The sequence below is a fragment of the Podarcis cretensis genome, assembly GCF_951804945.1.
Source record: "Podarcis cretensis genome assembly, chromosome: 4".
NCBI classification, from domain to species: Eukaryota; Metazoa; Chordata; class Lepidosauria; order Squamata; family Lacertidae; genus Podarcis; species Podarcis cretensis.
This window is the reverse complement of record NC_137173.1, coordinates 75455986-75475639: the sequence shown is the minus strand read 5'-3', so window position 1 is coordinate 75475639 and position 19654 is coordinate 75455986. Positions and strand designations below refer to the sequence as shown.

Below are 19654 nucleotides of genomic sequence, written 5' to 3'. Positions count from 1 at the left end.
AGAAAGGGTGAGCAGAAGGTAGGCTAGGGTCAGGCTTCAGGGACTCGACTTCCTCCCCCCCTTTGGCAGGAGATAAACAGAACAAAGTGAAAGGAGTCTATTACTAGTTAGAGATTTTAATGAACACAGCAAGAGAACAAAGAATCCATTCCTAGGGATGAAGGTGCTCCCAATTAAGGGTTCCACCCACTTCTCCCCTAGTCACCCCCGTCACTTATGTGTCTTGCAACCTGATCTCGCAACCACCGTGCTTTCTGTGCTGTCATCTTATCTGCTCTCTTTGAACTTGGGCTGAGCGGATGAATGCTTTCCAGAGAAATTGAGTCTGTTAACTCTCTCTCTCTCTCTCTCCCCCAGTGCTTCTTCTAGCTGTTCACCACCCAGTTCTTCCCAACTTCTGTCTTCTGAACTATGTCCCTCTGCAAACCACTGCTCCAAATCTATACTGTCCCATTGCTCCTGGGAAGATTCAGGATCCGGATTGGGAGCAGGGAGATCCTCCCACCATTCGTCCTCAGTGCAGACCTCCTCAGCACGATCCCTGACAGCTGGGATTTACTGGTAGATCAGTGGGTGAGCTGCAGTAGATCAGCAAGGGCTACCAACGCCCAGTAATTTAACAATAGTAATGGCCCTAGTGAGGAGTAAACTACAGTTCCCGGACCCTTGGGGGGCGTGTACTTTATAGGTTTGGTGTGTATGCAGTCAGTAACCATCATAAAAATCAGGAGAGGCCTGCTCCTTTATCAAATTACAGTGGTACCTCGGGTTAAGTACTTAATTCGTTCTGGAGGTCCGTTCTTAACCTGAAACTGTTCTTAACCTGAAGCACCACTTTAGCTAATGGGGCCTCCTGCTGCCACCGGACTGCCGGAGCACAATTTCTGTTCTCATCCTGAAGCAAAGTTCTTAACCTGAAGCACTATTTCTGGGTTAGCGGAGTCTGTAACCTGAAGCGTATGTAACCCGAGGTACCACTGTAGTGTCTCATGACCCTTTCAGGAATCAGTCTCCATGCCAAACACCACTGTTGCTGGCATTTTCTCTTTTATCAGATGCTCTAACCAGGCCTTCCTCCTTCAGACTTTTCTACCTTATGAAAGGACAAAACTTTGTGCATGCTTTTGCAAAGTACAATCCAAAAATTACTCTGCATGTGCCTACCACCAATTGATGCTTCTGTTCCAACTTTTCTGCCTCCTCCCTGTGTCTATCTGGAATCTACTGAGGAATTTGAGGCATTTTAATTCTGCTCCCTCAGCAAAAACCAAACATCAAAGGAGGATACATCAGTCGCTGCGCACAAACTGCATGTGATTTTCTTGCAAAAGTTAGGGATAGCCGCATGGTGTCTTTTGCAGCAAAAACAGCTGTAGAGTCTGGTGGCACTTTAAAAGACTGGATTGCGACATAAGCTTTCGTGGACTCGGGCATCTGGCAAGGCAGGTTTTCAAATCCACGAGAGCTCATGCCGTAATAAACAGTGTTTAAGGACCCACAATGCTCTTTGATTATAAAAATGACTGGCCTCAAAATTTTGGGGGGCAAGGTGGGGAGGTAACGTGCATAAAACCTGCAGAGTGCATAGCAGGAAACAACGCGTTAGAAAACCAAAACATGAAAGTTTCCAACAGAGGTATGAGCAGAGGCCTGCGCAGCTTGTTACTCACAAAGCTGAACACAGGTGTCAGGTGTCACTTTGCTTTTGCGGTTCCCCAAAGGGAACAAAACCAAGAAACGTATTGAGCCTGTGGTGGGATGCAGTGTAGATGTCTCATGGTCTGCATTGGCATTGGTAAACCACAAGTTGTACAACCCTATTCTAAGTACAGTGGTACCTCAGGTTACATACACTTCAGGTTACATATGCTTCAGGTTACAGACTCCGCTAACCCAGAAATAGTGCTTCAGGGAAAGAACTTTGCTTCAGGATGAGAACAGAAATCGGGCTCCGGCAGCGCGGCAGCAGCAGGAGGCTCCATTAGCTAAAGTGGTGCTTCAGGTTAAGAACAGTTTCAGGTTAAGTACGGACCTCCGGAACAAATTAAGTACTTAATCTGAGATACCACTGTACAACTAAGGTTCCATCAAAAGTATACATTTAAAGCAGTATCATAGTACTTTAGATTGGTCATGTATTCTCCCAAAGAATCCTGGGAAATATAATCTGGTTAGGGCAGAGGCTTTCAACCTTTTTCAGGCCACGGCTCCCTTGACCATCTACATTCCTTCTGCAGCACCCCTGTGGGGCTCAGAAGCCCAGTTATGTCACTCAGTCTTTTTCAAACAGCCTCCCTCGTGGAGCGTTCCCTTAGCCTCCTCTCCTCTCTCTTTGGGAGTCCTCTGAGCAGCCACAGCTGCCACCTCTGGTCTCTGAGCTGCCACCCGCTACCCCAAAGAGAGATGCCTCCTCACACTGCCTCACTGAGGCCTGGGAAGCACCTCCTGGCCAGCCCCAGAGGCACCATTCGCCTGGAGAGCTTGTAGGCAGGGCTGCCGCAACAAACAGCTGTGCAAGCCTTTGGGAGGCAGAGATGCAAGAGGGCATCAGAGGAGGGAGGGAAGGAAAGAGGGGCAGAGGCCAGTGTTGCCCGCAGCACCCCTGACTATCATTCAAGACACCCCAGGGTGCCACGGCACACTGGTTAAAAACCACTGGCTTAGGCTGTTGAGTGTTGTTTGGAGACCCCCATTCCTCTCACAGAGCTACGATTCCCAGAGTAGTTTAACAGGAACTCTGGGAACTGCAGCTCAGGGAGGGGAATAGAGGTCTCTCAGCAACCATTAGACTTCCCAGGATTCTTTGGGGTAAGCCACGGCTGTCTAAAGTGCTATGATACTGCTTTAAATGTATAGTGCAGATGGGGCCTAGATACGGGAAGATTAAAACAATGGTTCAGCGGGAAGACCCCAGCATAAAGGGAATACATACCATGGGGCTACTGAAAGCCGTGTGCTTTGAGAGGATGCTCGCTCTTTTGGCTTCCACTCTGCTCCCTGTGCGCCTATGAGATTTTGTACTCTGGTTCCTGTGGACAACCTTAATGCTCTGGTGACTGCTAATACTATCCCGCTGGGACAATGGCGCCGGTTTAGGGGCAGCTTCTTCATCCTCGGAATCAGCTTCCTGGTACATGGCAATACGTTTTGCTATTGACAAGAAATAATAACAACAAAATTGGCTTGTGGAAGAAATGCAAAAATGAAATAGGAGTACAGAACAGATAAAAAATGTGTTGGGTAACACTGCCAACACAACCAGTGACTAACCCCAAAGGAAAAGTAACACACAGCCTGGTTTCTCAGAGGATGTGATTTGGAGACAATAGATTGACTTAGAAGCCTGGAAGCCCTACTACTGAAATGTCTTCTGTCCTGAGGATGCCAAGTCCTCAGTATGCTGCATTCAGTTGTTGAACTCTTTTGGGAATTAGGGAGTTGGGCACAATCCCCTCTCATTTGCAGGTATAGGCAGCAGAACAGGCACAGGATTAGACACGCCTGGAAATTGTTCGGTTTGGGATGCCTGGCCGTAGCTGTAGATTTCTTACTCCACAAGTACTGGCTGCAAAGCATGCAGGTCAAATTATTTGATAATGGCATTTTAATGCCTTTCAGTAGCTTAAAATTACAAGGATGCCACTGACAGACTATATACAAGCCCTACTTCTGCTCCGGATTTGGCTCTCTAGAACCAAACTGAAATGGAAGAAGACACCCCTAAAAGAAACACACAATGTGGATAAGCGTATAGCTCGGCTGCAGAGTGTACATCTTACATGTTTAAGGTCCTTGGTTTAATCGCTAGCTTCTCCTTAGAAGGGTTGCAGCTCATTAGGAGAGCATTAGAAGCATAGGAGAGCATTGGAAGCAGAAGGTTGCTGGTTCAATTCCGGGTAGGCCAGGGACAGAGACTCTTTCCTAGCACCCTGGAGATATGCTGCCAGTTGGTGTAGACAATATGACGCTAGAGGGACCAATGGTAGGAAGTGTCATAAGGCAACTTCTTCTGTTCCAGCTGAAAACATACGGAAAACAGCTGCCAGCCAGCATCTTGGGCAACATGGACCAATGGCCTGGCGCTGAGTTGATAAAAATACTCAGTGAAATCAGTTTCTTGTACTGTATATGGTGCAGAAGCACTCTACATTCATGTGCTTCCAGATAGCCCGGCCCATGCTGCTCTAGATGTTGCTGCTAAGCTGCCATGAAAACACTTAAGAGACAATGAAAGCTTTCCCCAAGAGGCCAGAATCCTTCCTGCTGGGGATACGATACAGCAAAATCCCAAAGGAAGCCTCAACAGTCTTTATGTATGCGACTACAGAGGCAAGGATTCTCTAAGCTCAGAAATGGAAGGAGGGAAGAAGAACACCTTCAAAGGAAGAAGGACTGACGGAAATCTTGGAATATGCAGAGACGGCAAAACGGACGCCACTGATGAACGATACAAATTTAGAATCTCTCAAAGAAAAATGGAAACCATATCTAGCCTATATAAAAAGTCACTTCCTGCATGCAAAGACTACAGTGGGGCTTGAAGTGCAAGAAAACAGCAGAATACATTAAGAAACATGTTATCGATGAGACAGAACCTGAAAGGCGCAATCGTATGTAATCTGGGTTATCAACATTGGTGTTGGGTGAGTGGGAAGTCATTAGTTTTGTTGAATTGGAATACAGTTGTTGAGTAATGAATGTAACATTCTATATGGGGAAAAGAATAAAATATTATGAGAGAGACTGACTATGATAGCTTCAGTTCAGGATATAACTGGCTTGTGGGAAAATGAGCCCACCAGTATCTAACCTCACAGATGATGACACATGATCAGGAGGAGATCAGGCTTCAGCTTATGTACCACCATCTCTGGTCAGAGATGGAAGTGGAGGGAAGGTTACCTGCATCAGCTAAGGAAGTCTGCATGCACCAATAGCTGTAATACAGGACGTGGTCCTCCAGATGTTGCTGGATTCCAACTCCCATCATCCACAGCCAGCATGGCCAATCATCACGGCTAGCGAGAAACATCTGGAGGACCACAGGTCCTCCATCCCTTCTGTACCAGTTTAGATGCTCATCCCTGCTTCCTCAAAAGATTTCTTGTCTGTCTGAGGAACAAAGAGGCTGGTCATTCTTGCCTTCATTCCATCCTCAACGGTGCAGGAAGGAACCAGGACTCTCTGATAAGCTTCCCTCAAAAGTCCCATGCAAACACACCCTACTATGCACTCTGACACCCAGGTTTCGTATTATATGACACTTGCTGGAGAATGAACCATTTGGGTATTACAACGCAACACAGATGAGTCTTAATTGAACATCAACTTTTAATGACTGATATAGACAAAATAATTAGTTATTTAATGCAGTACATGGCTTCCCTCATTTTCTGGCTCAATGTGACAAGGCTATTACATTCTGAAATAGCTCATAAAATCCACCAGAGCCCATTAGAAAACTCCCTTTGCAGTACAGCTTTCCCTAAAGCCACCTACATTATCTGCAGCTCTGCTGGCAAAAGACCAAAAATAAGAATAATAAAATAAACCAGAAAGAGGCCACCAAGATGATTAAAAGCAAACAAACAAAGACAACACATCAGGGAAGATTGGGAACTTTGCCGAGAATTTTGTTCACAGGATATTAATTTAAAATCCGTGGCAAAAGAGGAAATGGGAGGTCAGAGTGTAATAAATGCAACACTGCAAATAGCTGTGAATAATGATTTTCAAAAACCTCACTGCACAAAGGCTCTTCAAAAAAACTCGTTAAGGACTAAAATAGCTTTAAGTGTGGCAGTTATCTATTTGCGGACTACAATGCCAAGTGGTCAAGAGGATTAAAAGAACTTCCTCAGTGATACATTTGAAATGTCATTTCTTTATAGGCGATGGCATAACTGCAATGCATTCCATATAACATTTATGGATCTACATTAATCTGGATCTGCAGCAAAGGCTTTATATTGGAAATCAAATATTAGGGAGACGATGGCAGCGAATTCGCATTGTTTGTACTAAATGGAACAACAATGGCATAGTACTTCTAGGAACAAGATGGATGCTAAGCCTCAACTGGCAGACTAGCTGTGCTGCCGGCGAATGAATCCTCAACAGCACAGCTACCACCATTAAGGACATGAATGGAGTTGCCAGAGAATATGCCATACGGATGGATCAAGTGCATGGTTTGTTGCTGATCCTGGCTCATTCCTTTGCGGCTGTGGTGCACTTGTAAGCCAAGGCGACCTTTCCTCAAGCCCTTCTCAAAGAATCTCCATTTTTCCAATTTCATTGCAGAAGCATCAGAGATGTCTGAACTGGGAGGTGTGCAATTGTAACAGGTGCTCTGTTCTTGTTACTGGCCTTTGAGTTCTGTTCTGGCCTTGCCAAGTTATCTTTTTACCTGAACAAGGCTCTATTTCTATGTTTAGTGAAGTATGGTTGCTGATGGGTCTCCGGAAGATTGAGCGGATGAGACCAAAAGTGCGCCCAGCAGTCCAAAAGGAGGTTTCTACATGTGCTGTAGAGGGAAGTGAGGAGCAGATAGGGTTCATCAACTTGGGAAGGTAGCTTAGGAGATGGAAAACTCTGGTCCTAAACCTCTGCTGCCTTGTGGGAGAAGAAAAACCTAGAGAACACCTACACAAATCTCAAGTAGAGTCCCTAAGATGGTTGGATGGCACCTTGTGCACCTCCTTCTGGCAACGCCGGCAGCCAAGCTGAACGTATTGCTCTGCTTTCCTTTGGATGACATCAGCAAGGCCGAGAGGGGCAGCCCAGGTACTTAATACACCCTGCCCAGGCTTGAGTCCAGGGGAGGTCACTTGCTGCTGCTAATGCAGTGGTTTGAATTCAGTGGGGGACTCCCTGGTCTTGAATGAGGTAACTGTGCCCCTGAAGGACCAGGTGCGCAGCCTGGGAGTCATTTTGGACTCATAGCTGTCCATGGAGGCGCAGTCAATTCTGTGTCCTGGGCAGCTGTCTACAAGTTCCACCTGGTAAGCAGGCTGAGACCCAACCTGCCCGCAGACTGACTTGCCAGATAGGTACATGCTCTGGTTATCTCCTGCTGCTTGGACTATTGCAAAGAGCTCTACATGGGGCTACTTTTGAAGGTGACCAGGAAACTACAACTAATCCAGAATGCGGCAGATAGACTGGTGACTGGGAGTGGCTGCTGAGACCATATAACACCGGTCCTGAAACACCTACATTGGCTCCCAGTACGTTTCCGAGCACAATCCAAAGTGTTAGTGCTGACCTTTAAAGCTCTAAACGGCCTTGGCCCAGTATACCTGAAGGAACGTCTCCACCCCCATCGCTCAGCCCGGACACTGAGGTCCAGCTCCGTGGGCCTTCTGGTGGTTCCCTCATTGTGAGAAGTGAGGTTACAGGGAACCAGGCAGAGGGCCTTCTTGGTAGTGGCACCCGCCCTGTGGAACGCTCTTCCATCAAATGTCAAGGAAATAAACAATCTTTTAGAAGATATCTGAAGGCAGCACTGTTTAGGGAAGTTTATAGTGTTTGATCATGTTTTTAATATTCTGTTGGGAGCCTCCCAGAATGGCTAGGGCAACCTAGTCAGATGGGCGGCATACAAATAATAAAATTATTATTATTATTCTTACTCATCCCCAGCTGCACACTCCATTGTCTCTCAAGATAGATGGATGCCAACCAGGTTGCCGCCTCCTCACTCATGATTCATGTCTACATCTTCCATCCACAACTGTGTGGATTGTACTGTAATCCTGATGACATATAGTCCATCATGAAGTGTGTCTTCATCAGCCCAGAAAGGTGCAGGTGCTATCCGCAGCAGGATGGGAGCAACTACAATCATGTCACTCTAGGGCCTAGAGGCATTCTGGACCGAAGAGTGCCCACTGTTTATCCTGCCCGCATCTGGTCCCCTACTAGGAATGGCTTGGCTGCCTTCTGGTTCCTAAGACTGAATCCACATCCAAATATAATTTTGCTTTCCTGTTTTCCCCTCCTGGAATGCGCATGCTTGCCGTTAACTAATAAATGCTGAATTTGCACAATCTTACCTACACACCTATATATCATACAATAGATTTTATGCACAGTGCTGAAAGAAAGAAAGAAAATAAGGAAAGAAAAGAAGAGGTCGGGCGATTCAAAGGGACTGCGATTTAATTGACTTCTAGGATAGCAGAGTTACCAAGTCCCTCTGGGTTTCCGTTGTGACCAAAATAAGCAATGTGCAAACTTTAAAATGCCCGGGTGCAAATTTAGAAAGAATAACTGTGTGTGGGGGGGGGAAGGCACTCATAATTAAAAAGGAAGGATAGATTGGGCACTGCCTAAGAAGGAAAAGGGGTACTAATTGTGTAAAATGCCCTCGTTTCATTAATGATTTGTGCCATTGGAGAATAAATAGTGACACTACAAAATGTGTTCAGGATTCCACCCCCCCCCCCAATTTCTTCATTTCATCAGTAGCAATGAATGGATGCCAATTGCAAACAAGTCTTAGGCAAGCTCGGCCAGTTCAAAGTTTACTGCTTTGTTTATGAAATATAAAGAAACATGTTACACAGGATTACTCCCACCCTGGACACAACTATTTTAAAAATGTGTTGGAAAAATCTAATTATAGCTCTTCTACATCACATATAGCTTGGCCCTAAGATAATGACTGGCCCTCCTTTTTTTTGTTGGCAATGGTGCTGCAAGTCTAAAGGATGAGACACCAGTCTCTCTCTCTCTCTCTCTCTCTCTCTCTCTCTCTGAAGCCATCACATAAACCCTTTAGTGTAGTTTTGCCTCTTGAGTACTGAGCTGGTGGCCACAGTGGAGGTAAGCAGGAATGTATGGTCCAACTGTGCCACAGCCAGACCCTGTTCAGTTTAGACATGCCAGAAAAATACTGGGCCCTGTTATACATGCAACACTAGGTGGCTGGTCACTGATATGATTAGATGTCAGAAACAGATGCTGAGTTTCCACAAGAAGACCAAAGAAAGCTAGGTCATTTGGTATGACAACTTTTTCTGCTGTTTAAGATGCAAAGGGTGTGTTTTTAAGATGCAAATGCTCCTCACATGTATTGCTAAGCTTTCGACACCATGAAAGGCCATTCGATCTGCACTATGACCAACACCACTCAGAACATTCAATTCTCTCTCTGTACCCCACCCCGCCCAACTCAAAAGAAGCAATTTCTATGAACCTTACAGTCCATAAGATGCTACGGTGGGACAACTGCCAGTGTCAATATTTTTATTCCTTGACTTCTGGTGTTCTTGGATTAGCCCCAAACAGAAGGCACTTTATTAAGGGCAAAGAGGTATGCGCTGTTCAGAAACACACACATGCAGCAACTTGCGAATAAAGCTCATTTCAATCATTCAATGTTTGTGTGTCTTCATGGATGTTTCGAGGTGGGGCAGGATGGGTGAGCTCAGCAGGTCAGAGCCTAAGATAGGTTAACCAGCTCAGTGAGACGGCATCTGTTTCTCACGCAGAAAGGTCCCGCCTGAAACCCTGGAGAAACTGTCGCTAGCCAGTGTAGACAATACTGAAGGAGATGTACCAATGGCCTGACTCGCTTTAAGACAGCTTGCTATGTTCTTAAGGAAGTTGCCCGTTTCTCCCAACCCACCAGCCCTGCAGCCGCCAGCACATGCCAAAAGCCTCTGAGTGAGCCATGATGTGAGGGGCTGTGGAAAGAACTGCCTCAAATCAGATGAGGATCTTAAGATAACTTAAGGATGATCATGGGAGGGAAAGGTTCCTCTTTCTCTCTCCCCCTGTGCTCTATCACACATTGTTTGGGGGGACCTCAAACTCTCCGGAGATGCTTTGTGAGGAGCCAAGAAAAGGACCAGAAACTTTCCTTCCATGAACTCCCTTCAGTGAATTGGGGCTTTATTGCCACCTGGCCTGGCATAAGCACCAGCGCCATGCAAGGCAGATGCTGAGGTCTACTGCTGCGAAGAAAGTTCTGCAAAGTTGTCTTCTTGTTTCAGAGAGACAGAGTAAAGAAGAATCTCAGAAACTTTCTCAGAAAAATAAATCATTTAAGAACTACTGGTTCAGCTTTGGCTTACACACCTCAAATCAAGAATCTGGATTTTAAGTGGGGATAGGTAAATCTGTCAATTTTACCCGCCCCCCTCATAGGTTCTTCTCAATTATTTTTACATTTCTTATGGTGATTCGTCAGCATTTCAGTGAAAAGTTTCCTTTAATATGCACATTTTTAAATGCAGTTTTGCCTAATATGCACATTTCCACAAATCAATGAATTTTTTTAATGTTCTTGCTACCAATATGTGCCTCTCTCCATATGAACCTACCTGGACCCTGAGATCATCATCTGAGGCCCTTCTTCATAAGAGTTCTGGAGGGTGGCAACATGAGAACGGGCCTTTTCTGCAGTGCCTCCCCATTTGTGGAACGCTCTCCCCAGGGGTGTTTGGCTGGCGCCTTCATTATATACCTTTAGGCCCCACGCAAAAATGTTCTTCTTTAACATCTTATATCCCATTTTAATGTGTTTGTGGGATGGGGGCAGGGAAGAGAGGGTTATTGGTTTGTGTTTGTTGTTTTTATCATGTATTTTAAGCTTTTTATTGTACTGAACTGCCCTGAGATCTACAGATGAAGGGCAGTATAATAATAATAATGATAATAATGATGATGATGATGATGATGATGATGTGTACACACATTTAGCTCAGCATATGCATTTCTCTACTCATTACTTGGCGGCAGAACTGCACTGTAAAATTCAAATGAGTGTGAATTTCACAACTGAAACATCTGCATTTCAGTGTGCTTATTGTTTAGGAAAGTGCAAATTAGGGTGTTCACCCTTAAATGTTAAATGCAAACTGCATTGAACCTTTCTACCACCCCACCCCATAGACGAGAGCCAATTTTATGTACATTAAATGAAATGAAAATATATCATACTTGCCATTGGCATCGTGGGAGTACTCTACGCCAGAAACAGTGCACCTTCGGAAAACCATTTTATTCTCGGTAAGAGTTCCAGTCTTGTCTGAAAATATATACTGAATCTGACCTAAATCTTCAGTGATATTCAGAGCACGACACTGTAGCTGAAGATCTGTCTCTTCATCAAATAAATCCTTGTCTTGATGAATAAAAAACACCTGACATATTTTAACGATTTCAATGGAGACGTACAAAGAAATGGGAATAAGAACCTGGAATGCATAAAAATAGAGAGGGTTTTTTATATATATATAAAATATCAAAGCTGGCTGAAAAGATGTGTAATTGAATCAACTTGTGATGAAAATTGCCATCTTGTACTGTACCTTTTTTGTTTTTTTGTTTCTAAAAAAGCATTTACATTGTCTGACTTAAAGCCAACACCGTAAAATTATTAGAGTATCTGCAAAGGTTTACTGTGACAGATTAGGAAAGCGTATGGAGCCGTTGAAGACTTGACATCCATAATTAGGGTTGGTGGCATTACTACCAAAAGGTTGGAGAAAAGCAAATGTTTTCAGGATAACAAGACGAGCTTGAAAGAAGCTACGAAAGGAAGGGGAAAGGGTGGAGGAAAAGAGAGAGTGAAGTCAGAATCGTGGCAGCATAAAAGATTTTGCAAAAGAAAAAGGTGAATTAAGTAAAAGGCACCTCCATTTTTATATATCACACACACACCAAACAGGCTTCTAAGCCAGCTCTCCGACAAAAGTTGAAGTAAGGAAACAAGAGTCTGGGTCTGTGCAAAAAAGCAAGCTTGTGCAAATGTACCTCGTGTTTTGTAACTGCTGGGCAAAGTGTTACGGGAAGAGGGTTGCCCCACCCCACCCCCGGAGATTTTTGTTAAGTAAGTTTTCCAAGGATTTCCTTTAACCTCACAAAAGACTCTATTCATAGCAGAGTATATATTTCAGTGTAGAGAACTCTTGGTACCATAACATGCTTCCTGTGCAGGGGCCCCCAGTCCTGTGAAGAAGGTACAGAGCACATTCAGCCTAGATGGGGAAATCTGTGTAAGTCCAAGAACATCTCAAGAGTGCTTTGGCTCCCATTCTTGGACACAGCACCCGGGGCTCTCCATTCAAGGAAACCTGAAATGTTTATCCAAGAAGCCCGCTCGCCCTTCTGGTGAGGCGGCATTGCAGTATGGTGGAGGCTCCTATAGGAACTGACGGGGAGATCCAGGGTCAGTATCCGACCTGGGGAGGCAGAGGAGGGGCATAATGCCACCGCAAACCTATCAGAAGACCAGTCTAAGCCTGCCTCCCAGATTGGCCAATGGTGGAGGGGCAGGCTTGGACGCTGGGCTGCGCATGGGGGCAGGCTTCACAAAACAGGAAGGCCTCCCTCAAGTCAGAATGTGGCCTGTATTCAGCGACACAGAGGGGCAGCTGCTTTTTGTGAAGCGGTTCCTTGGTTCAATCCCTGGCAGCTCCAGGTACGGCAGGGAATGTCCCCTGCCCAAAATTCTGGAAAGGTGCTGCCAGCCAGTGTAGGCAACAATGAGCTCAAAGGGAGCAGCTTTCTAGGCTCCTGCCTCCCGAGGCATAAGTAAACTTCAGCTTCTAATGGTAAAGGGAAACCCACTGGAGAGGCCTAATAATAATAATAATAATAATAATAATAATAATAATAATAATACCCCGCCCATTTGACTGGGTTTCCCCAGCCACTCTGGGCAGCTCCCAACATAATATTAATAATAATAATTTTAAAAATCATCAAAACATCAAAGATTAAAAACTTCCCTAAACAGGACTGCCTTCAGATGTTTTCTAAAAGTCAGATAGTTGTTTATTTCCTTGACATCTGATGGGAGGACGTTCCACAGGGTGGGGGCCACTACCAAGAAGGCCCTCTGCCCGTTTCCCTGTAACCTCGTCTCTCGCAGTGAGGTAACCGCCAGAAGGCCCTCAGAGCTGGATCTCAGTGTCTGGGCTGAGCGATGGGGGTGGAGACGCTCCTTCAGGTATACTGGGCTGAGGCCGTTTAGGGCTTTAAAGGTCTGTACCAACACTTTTAATTGTGCTCAGAAACGTACTGGGAGTCAATGTAGGTCTTTCAGGACCGGTGTTATATGGTCTGGGTGGCCACTTCCAGTCACCAGTCTAGCTGCCGTATTATGGGGTATCCACTTTCTGAGGGTTCGTTCACACTCTGCTTGTTCCATGCTTAGAAAGCGCAGGTCCACGCACTTTTCTCGTGCTTTCTAGGCATGGGACTCCCACTACATTCCCTGGGAAATCCCTCTCCTTACCCCTTAATCAAAGCAAATGTCAATCCACAGAAAACCCACACAGAATCACAGCATTGCGGAGTTTGAAAGGGACTGTGAGGGTCACCAAGTCCAACCCCTTGCAATTTAGTAATCTTTTGCCCCAGTGTGACTTGGCCGAAACAACAACAACAAACGGTATCTCAAGCAATATGCGTATAGTTACCTGAAACACTATAATCATAGTCAAAAATAAATAAACTGCAGCTTTAATTGGAGGCAAATAGTTTCCTCTGGGATCCGGGACAACAAAGACAGGCTTCTTTTTGTCACCATATTGCCAGACCCAGATTCCATGACCTGTAGGACAGGTGGGAGAGAAAGAAATAGAAAATTAAACATAAGAGCGACAAAGTTGGTGGGTTTGCGGAGGACACCTCCCTCCCTGCACTAAACCCTATAATTTAATAAACTGTAAGATCTGGGATGTGAAGGGAGAAATACAAGCTGCAGAGGAATTACTGGGCTAGCCTAACCAAAACGAACTGGCTAAGCTAGGGCCATTACGAAACAATTCAGGGCCATTGAGGACCATTGGCAAGGCAAGAGAACTGTCCTTCTCCCCTGCCCTGAGGTGTGAAGTACAGAGACTGGGGATTTGGAAGATTGCCAGGGTAACTGGGCGTGATGCCACAGGTAGAGTTTGGGGCCTTGAGCAAGGAGTGGTGGAAACAAGAAAGGAGACCCAAGTCAGATATCCATCTTGGGGCAGGCTGGCTGAAGGCAGGCTGGGATGCCTTGGACTCCAGCCCTCCATTGCTGTGGGGAACAAGACTCTCTTGAGATGACCATTTTGTAAGATCTGGACTCCGTCCACCTACACTCAGGTGTAAATGTGGATAAATCACATTTCTTGAAGCTGCGACAGCCTCCATCCCATCTTCAAATCTCCACAGGAGCACAGACCCTGGCTGAGGGCCAAGACCCCTGGAATCCTGTGCACAGCTTGGCAGGGATCGGGGTGGCCTGTCACAATATTTAACATATTCCTACCCCCACTCAGAGATAATAGTATTGTGCCCCTTCTTGCCTCGATCCCTTGGTGCAGAACATTTCTTTCTCGGAAACCCCAAATTTTCTGACCACGTGGCTGTTAAAGAAATGAAACCCTCTGATTTTTGAGGTTCTCAGAACTGAGGACATTGCTTACAAGAAATTGCCTTGCCTTCACACACAAACACACACACCAAAATCAGTCATAGAAGTTGCTGCCCCATACAACTGGGGTATATGTATGTATGTAATGTGTATGTTCAGTGGCAGAAAATCTACTTTGTATGCAGAAGATCTCGGGTTTAACCCCCAGAATCTCAAGGTATTTAGGTATCTATCTATCTACCTATCTAATGTGGTATACAGTGGTACCTCGGAAATTGAACGGAATCCATTCCGGAAGTCTGTTCGACTTCCAAAATGTTTGGAAACCAAGGCGCAGCTTCTGATTGGCTGCAGGAAGCTCCTGCAGCCAATCAGAAGCCACAGAAGCCATGTCGGACGTTCGGTTTCCAAAGAACATTCGCAAACTAGATTTCCAAAGAACGTTCACTTCTAGATTTGTGATATTCGGGAGCCAAAACGTTTGACCAGCAAGGCGTTCGACTTCCGAGGTACGAATGTATTTTTTATTTATTTGCAAAATTATGAGGTATATTTTACAATAACGAAATCTCTGTTCCCAAAGCATTTAATTTTAGTTGAGCAGAGCTGGGTCTCAAACACGAAGTTAGTTATGCTGGCTGTGTTTGTTCCAATACATGAATAAACAGAATTATTTATCTGTATTTATTTTCATTGTTATTCATTCCCTGCCTTTTAATTGCAGTATTTTTTTTTTTTACACCTTGTAGCTAAAAATGGTGGGGACTTACCAATGGCTGAAAACAAGCACATCACAATAAGAATGAGGACACACCAAAGGACATCGACATTCATTTGTCTTTCGAGCTTGCTTCGCTTGTAACGCGGCCCGCTGTTATTGAGAAAGGCTTTCGTCTCATGTCCTACCAAAAGGAAATTGAATGCCATGATGGTGTATCCACAATTATTTTGGGAGTGATCAAAAGGAACGAAGTTTAAAAGCACAAAGGAAAGGGTAGCAGCCGCCTCTTACCGGCATAGATGACTATTCCTGAGACTTCTTCTGTATTTCTAATCGTACATCCCCGCAACAAAAGGTTTTCTTTACTCAGTGCAACCTTTTTGCCACTTCTATGCACACTGCAAAAGCACAAGAGATATCAACTTATGTATACGTTTCATAACTGCGGCAGAGGACTTGTTTCATTCCTTACCAACCTATAGTAGGCAGGAAAATCAACTTTAGCATCTTTATAATCAATTTACAAACAATAACCGGGGATTTCCCATTTCATCTCTTGCCTGTTGTTCTTCAGTGGAATTTCACAAAGCTTTTCACATGGAAGTTTTGTCCCCCCTTCAGTAAAATTTAAAGTTTGAAAATGAAGAGTTACTGCTTTTTAACAACTTTCACCATAATTCCTACGGAAGAGTTTGCAATACAACTATATTTCTCTAGGAAGTCCTTTATATATTGCCTTTTGGCCCTTTAGAAAGCTCCCAATGTTTACAACATTAAAACAGACAACTCAAATAAGTAAAATGAACTATAAAAAGAGCAATTAAAAGAAACCCATAAAACCAACCCACAAGCAGTTGGAAATTAAAGTAAATAAAATGTAGAAGAGATGCACCTTAACCATCTACTTCAAAAGCATTAATGAAGAGGCTTATTATTCTTATTATTCTTATTCTAATTATTATTATTATTTCTTACCAGCCCTTCACCATAAAGTCCATGGGCAGGTTGGAGCAATGTAAAAATACAATATTAAGCTCAGTTAAAACAATGCACAATCAGAATAAGAGAGTGGGGCCAGCAAAGGACAAAAGCTATACAACGAAGCTGCCAAACGCATCTCAGTGGGGAGGAAATTCCACTGCTTAGAGGCCACTGCAGAGAATGCCCTGACCTGGGCCACCACCTCTCAAATTTCTGAGGGTAGCAGAGCTCCCAAAGGGGTATTTTTTGCCAATTTTAACACCCAAGACAGTCCATGGGGAAAGAAAGGATCTCTCAGATATTTCAGAGGCAGTCCCACGGTCAGGTGCCTCAACTGAGAAGGCCCTGCATGAAAAAAGGGTCTTTTTCCTTCACAAAAATGAACAACGATGTCCAACTCAATCAAGTATTCCCATTTTATAGGCAAGGGGGACTGAGGCAAAGGAACAATTATCCTGATCCAGAGATAAAAATGGAGTGGCATTAAATGCACGGAGCTAAAAACAAAATTCTCCAATTAGATTCTGCTTTTTGGCTCTGACAAAGTTAATTGTCTATTGGGGGTGGGAAAAGAAGACATTTGGAATCAGGTCTTCCTATACCTTTCTCCAACAAGGTGATAATCAGTTGAATGCACTTTTGTTGTTGTTGTTTAGTCGTTTAGTCGTGTCCGACTCTTTGTGACCCCATGGACCAGAGCACGCCAGGCACTCCTGTCTTCCACTGCCTCCTGCAGTTTGGTCAAACTCATGCTGGTAGCTTCGAAAACACTGTCCAACCATCTCGTCCTCTGCCGTCCCCTTCTCCTTGTGCCGTCCATCTTTCCCAACATCAGGGTCTTGTCCAGGGAGTCTTCTCTTCTCATGATGTGGCCAAAGTATTGGAGCCTCAGCTTCAGGATCTGTCCTTCCAGTGAGTACTCAGGGCTGATTTCCTTCAGAATGGATAGGTTTGGTCTTCTTACAGTCCATGGGACTCTCAAGAGTCTCCTCCAGCACCATAATTCAAAAGCATCAATTCTTCGGCGATCAGCCTTCTTTATGGTCCAGCTCTCACTTCCATACATCACTACTGGGAAAACCATAGCTTTAACTATACAGACCTTTGTTGGCAAGGTGATGTCTCTGCTTTTTAAGATGCTGTCTAGGTTTGCCATCACCTTTCTCCCAAGTAGCAGGCGTCTTTTAATTTCGTGACTGCTGTCACCATCTGCAGTGATCATGGAGCCCAAGAAAGTAAAGTCTCTCACTGCCTCCATTTCTTCCCCTTCTATTTGCCAGGAGGTGATGGGACCAGTGGCCAAGATCTTAGGTTTTTTTTATGTTGAGCTTCAGACTATATTTTGCACTCTCCTTTTTCACCCTCATTAAGCACTTAGTGTGCAGCAATTTCAACAACTATTACTGTGTGAGGGCCATGCCTAGGACTAAAAGGCACATTGGTGACTCTTACTGGAATGGAGAAAGTGATGTGAGTGTGTGGCTGAGAGGCTAACACCCCCCCCTGTGCAGCACTCTTCTCACTGAATCGCAAGGAGCTAGGACGTGAAATAATACAGAAATGGACTGCAGTGCATCTTATTATTATTAATCATTGCCTAGATCATGAAGCATTTATATAGCCCTTCAGGGTGCTCAAAGTCCTAGGCTGCGCAATCTCGTTGTAATCCTTCCTGTAGACGTATAGGGTAAGTCAGCTATTGTGCACTTTAATGCTTTCTGCCTGGCAATACCTTCCCGATCACCATCTCTACTAGGCAAAATGATAAAAGGCACTCTGACACTAGGGAGACTAACTCAATACATCACAGAACGGGGTTTCATGAGTCGACTCGTGTTGAATGTAGCAGTTCATAAACCTGCCGGTTGCAAAGAACCCAAAGCCCTGTGGTTGTATTTATGGTTTTTCTTTATTTATGTAACATTCTAAGTATCTGTGGAGCTTTACAGAAATAACAACAGCTAAAAGGATAGGTTCCTGTCTCCAAGTAGCTCGCAACGGAAATTGCCAAGAGTGAAACAGAAAACAGAGTGGGAGGAGACACTCGTGTGGACCGACACGGACTTCCCCTTCCTAGCTCCAGAGCACGGCATCTGCCGTGCTTTACATGGGGCAACCTTTGAAGGAAATGACAACTAATGCAGAATGCGGCTGCCAGACTGGTGACTGGGAGCGGCTGCCATAACACCGTTCTTAAAGGATCTACGTTGACTCCCAGTACGTTTCTGAGCACAGTTCATAGTGTTGGTGCTTACCTTTAAAGCCCTAAACGGCCTCGGCCCAGTATGCCTGAAGGAGCATCTCCACCCCTATCATTCAGCCTGGACACTAAGGTCCAGCTCCGAGGGCCTTCTGGTGGTTCCCTCATTGTGAGAAGTGAGGTTACAGGGAACCAGGCTGAGGGCCTTCTTGGTAGTGGCGCCCTCCCTGTGGAACGCCCTCCCATCAGCCGTCGAGGAAATAAACAACTATCTGACTTTTAGAAGACATCTGAAGGCAGCCCTGTTTAGGGAAGTTTTTAATGTTTGCTATCTTACTGAGCCGTCTTCCCCTGAGGGTTCCCCTGGAGGGGTGTCCTCAGCTGGTCCCTCCTACCATTCCTCTGCATGCAGTCAGTCTGTGAAAGACCCCACTGTCTGACTCAGTATAAGGCAGCTTCCTATGTCCCTAATAGTCTGCTATGGGTATTTGATATGACATAGTGATTACAGGGCACAAGAAAAGCCTTGAGATCATGGCAGGCATAGGAACCGCCTATGACTCAAAATGATGTTTATGGAAGTCTAAACATATCATTTCCTAAAATCTCACCGTGGCTAATGGAACAGAAGAGGCAGGCTGCTGGTTGTGACCCCTTTGTCCCGAATGCTTGACTGGCACTGTTGGCAGTTTGCCCCTATGCCTCTGCTTCTGAGTGCAGAGATGGCAGATATCACAGTACAACACACAGATGACACCTGCTATTTGCCAGGTAAGTTACACAAGCGAAAAGGAAAAAAGCAATAAAATGGGGGAACTGATCACAATCACTTTCAAACCATTCATTTGACTTTGCAATTGCCAGTTGCATTTATTATTATTATTATTATTATTATTATTATTATTATTATTATAAATAGAAGGGAACCTTACTGAGCAGTAGAGAAATTATTCCTAAGAAAGGAAACATTTCTCCCATAATGAATTGATACCCTCTCTCAAGGAGGATACAATTCTGGGCTTGGGCTCTGGAAATGAGGGATTTAATCATTGAAAAGATACGGCAGGTGAGTTTGTGATGGATGCCTTGATCATGTGGTGACAGGCCTACCAGGTTCAAAAGAAACACAGGTAGGTTGTTAAATAGCAAGTCGTGATGGAGGAGTGAGTAGTTATGATGCAGGCCAGAATTTGATGACATTGGGAAACGTAGTTGGGACACACTGGTAAAAAAATTCCAGGTTGTTAGGTGTGTTATTAAAATCCAAGCTCTTAAAGACATCCGCATGCATGAGACAATGGAGTTTCTAGGAAGAAGGATTTGCTGGGCAATGGAAACATTTTGGAACAACACAAACCTGTACTAGACAGACAATGTCACTTGA

At 44.8% G+C, this 19654-nt stretch overlaps 1 protein-coding gene across 1 annotated transcript in view; it reads right to left on the bottom strand.

The window, feature by feature from the left end:
• Window positions 1–19654, bottom strand: part of ATP10A (ATPase phospholipid transporting 10A (putative)) — a 124143-nt gene that overhangs the window by 29157 nt on the left and 75332 nt on the right. Inside the window, exons 5-9 of the mRNA XM_079972429.1 lie at window positions 15381–15487; window positions 15139–15270; window positions 13437–13570; window positions 10955–11207; window positions 2933–3150 (exon numbers count right to left, since the gene is read on the bottom strand). Of these exons, the coding sequence (XP_079828555.1) occupies window positions 2933–3150; window positions 10955–11207; window positions 13437–13570; window positions 15139–15270; window positions 15381–15487 (844 nt within the window). The remainder of the gene's footprint in view (window positions 1–2932; window positions 3151–10954; window positions 11208–13436; window positions 13571–15138; window positions 15271–15380; window positions 15488–19654) is intronic.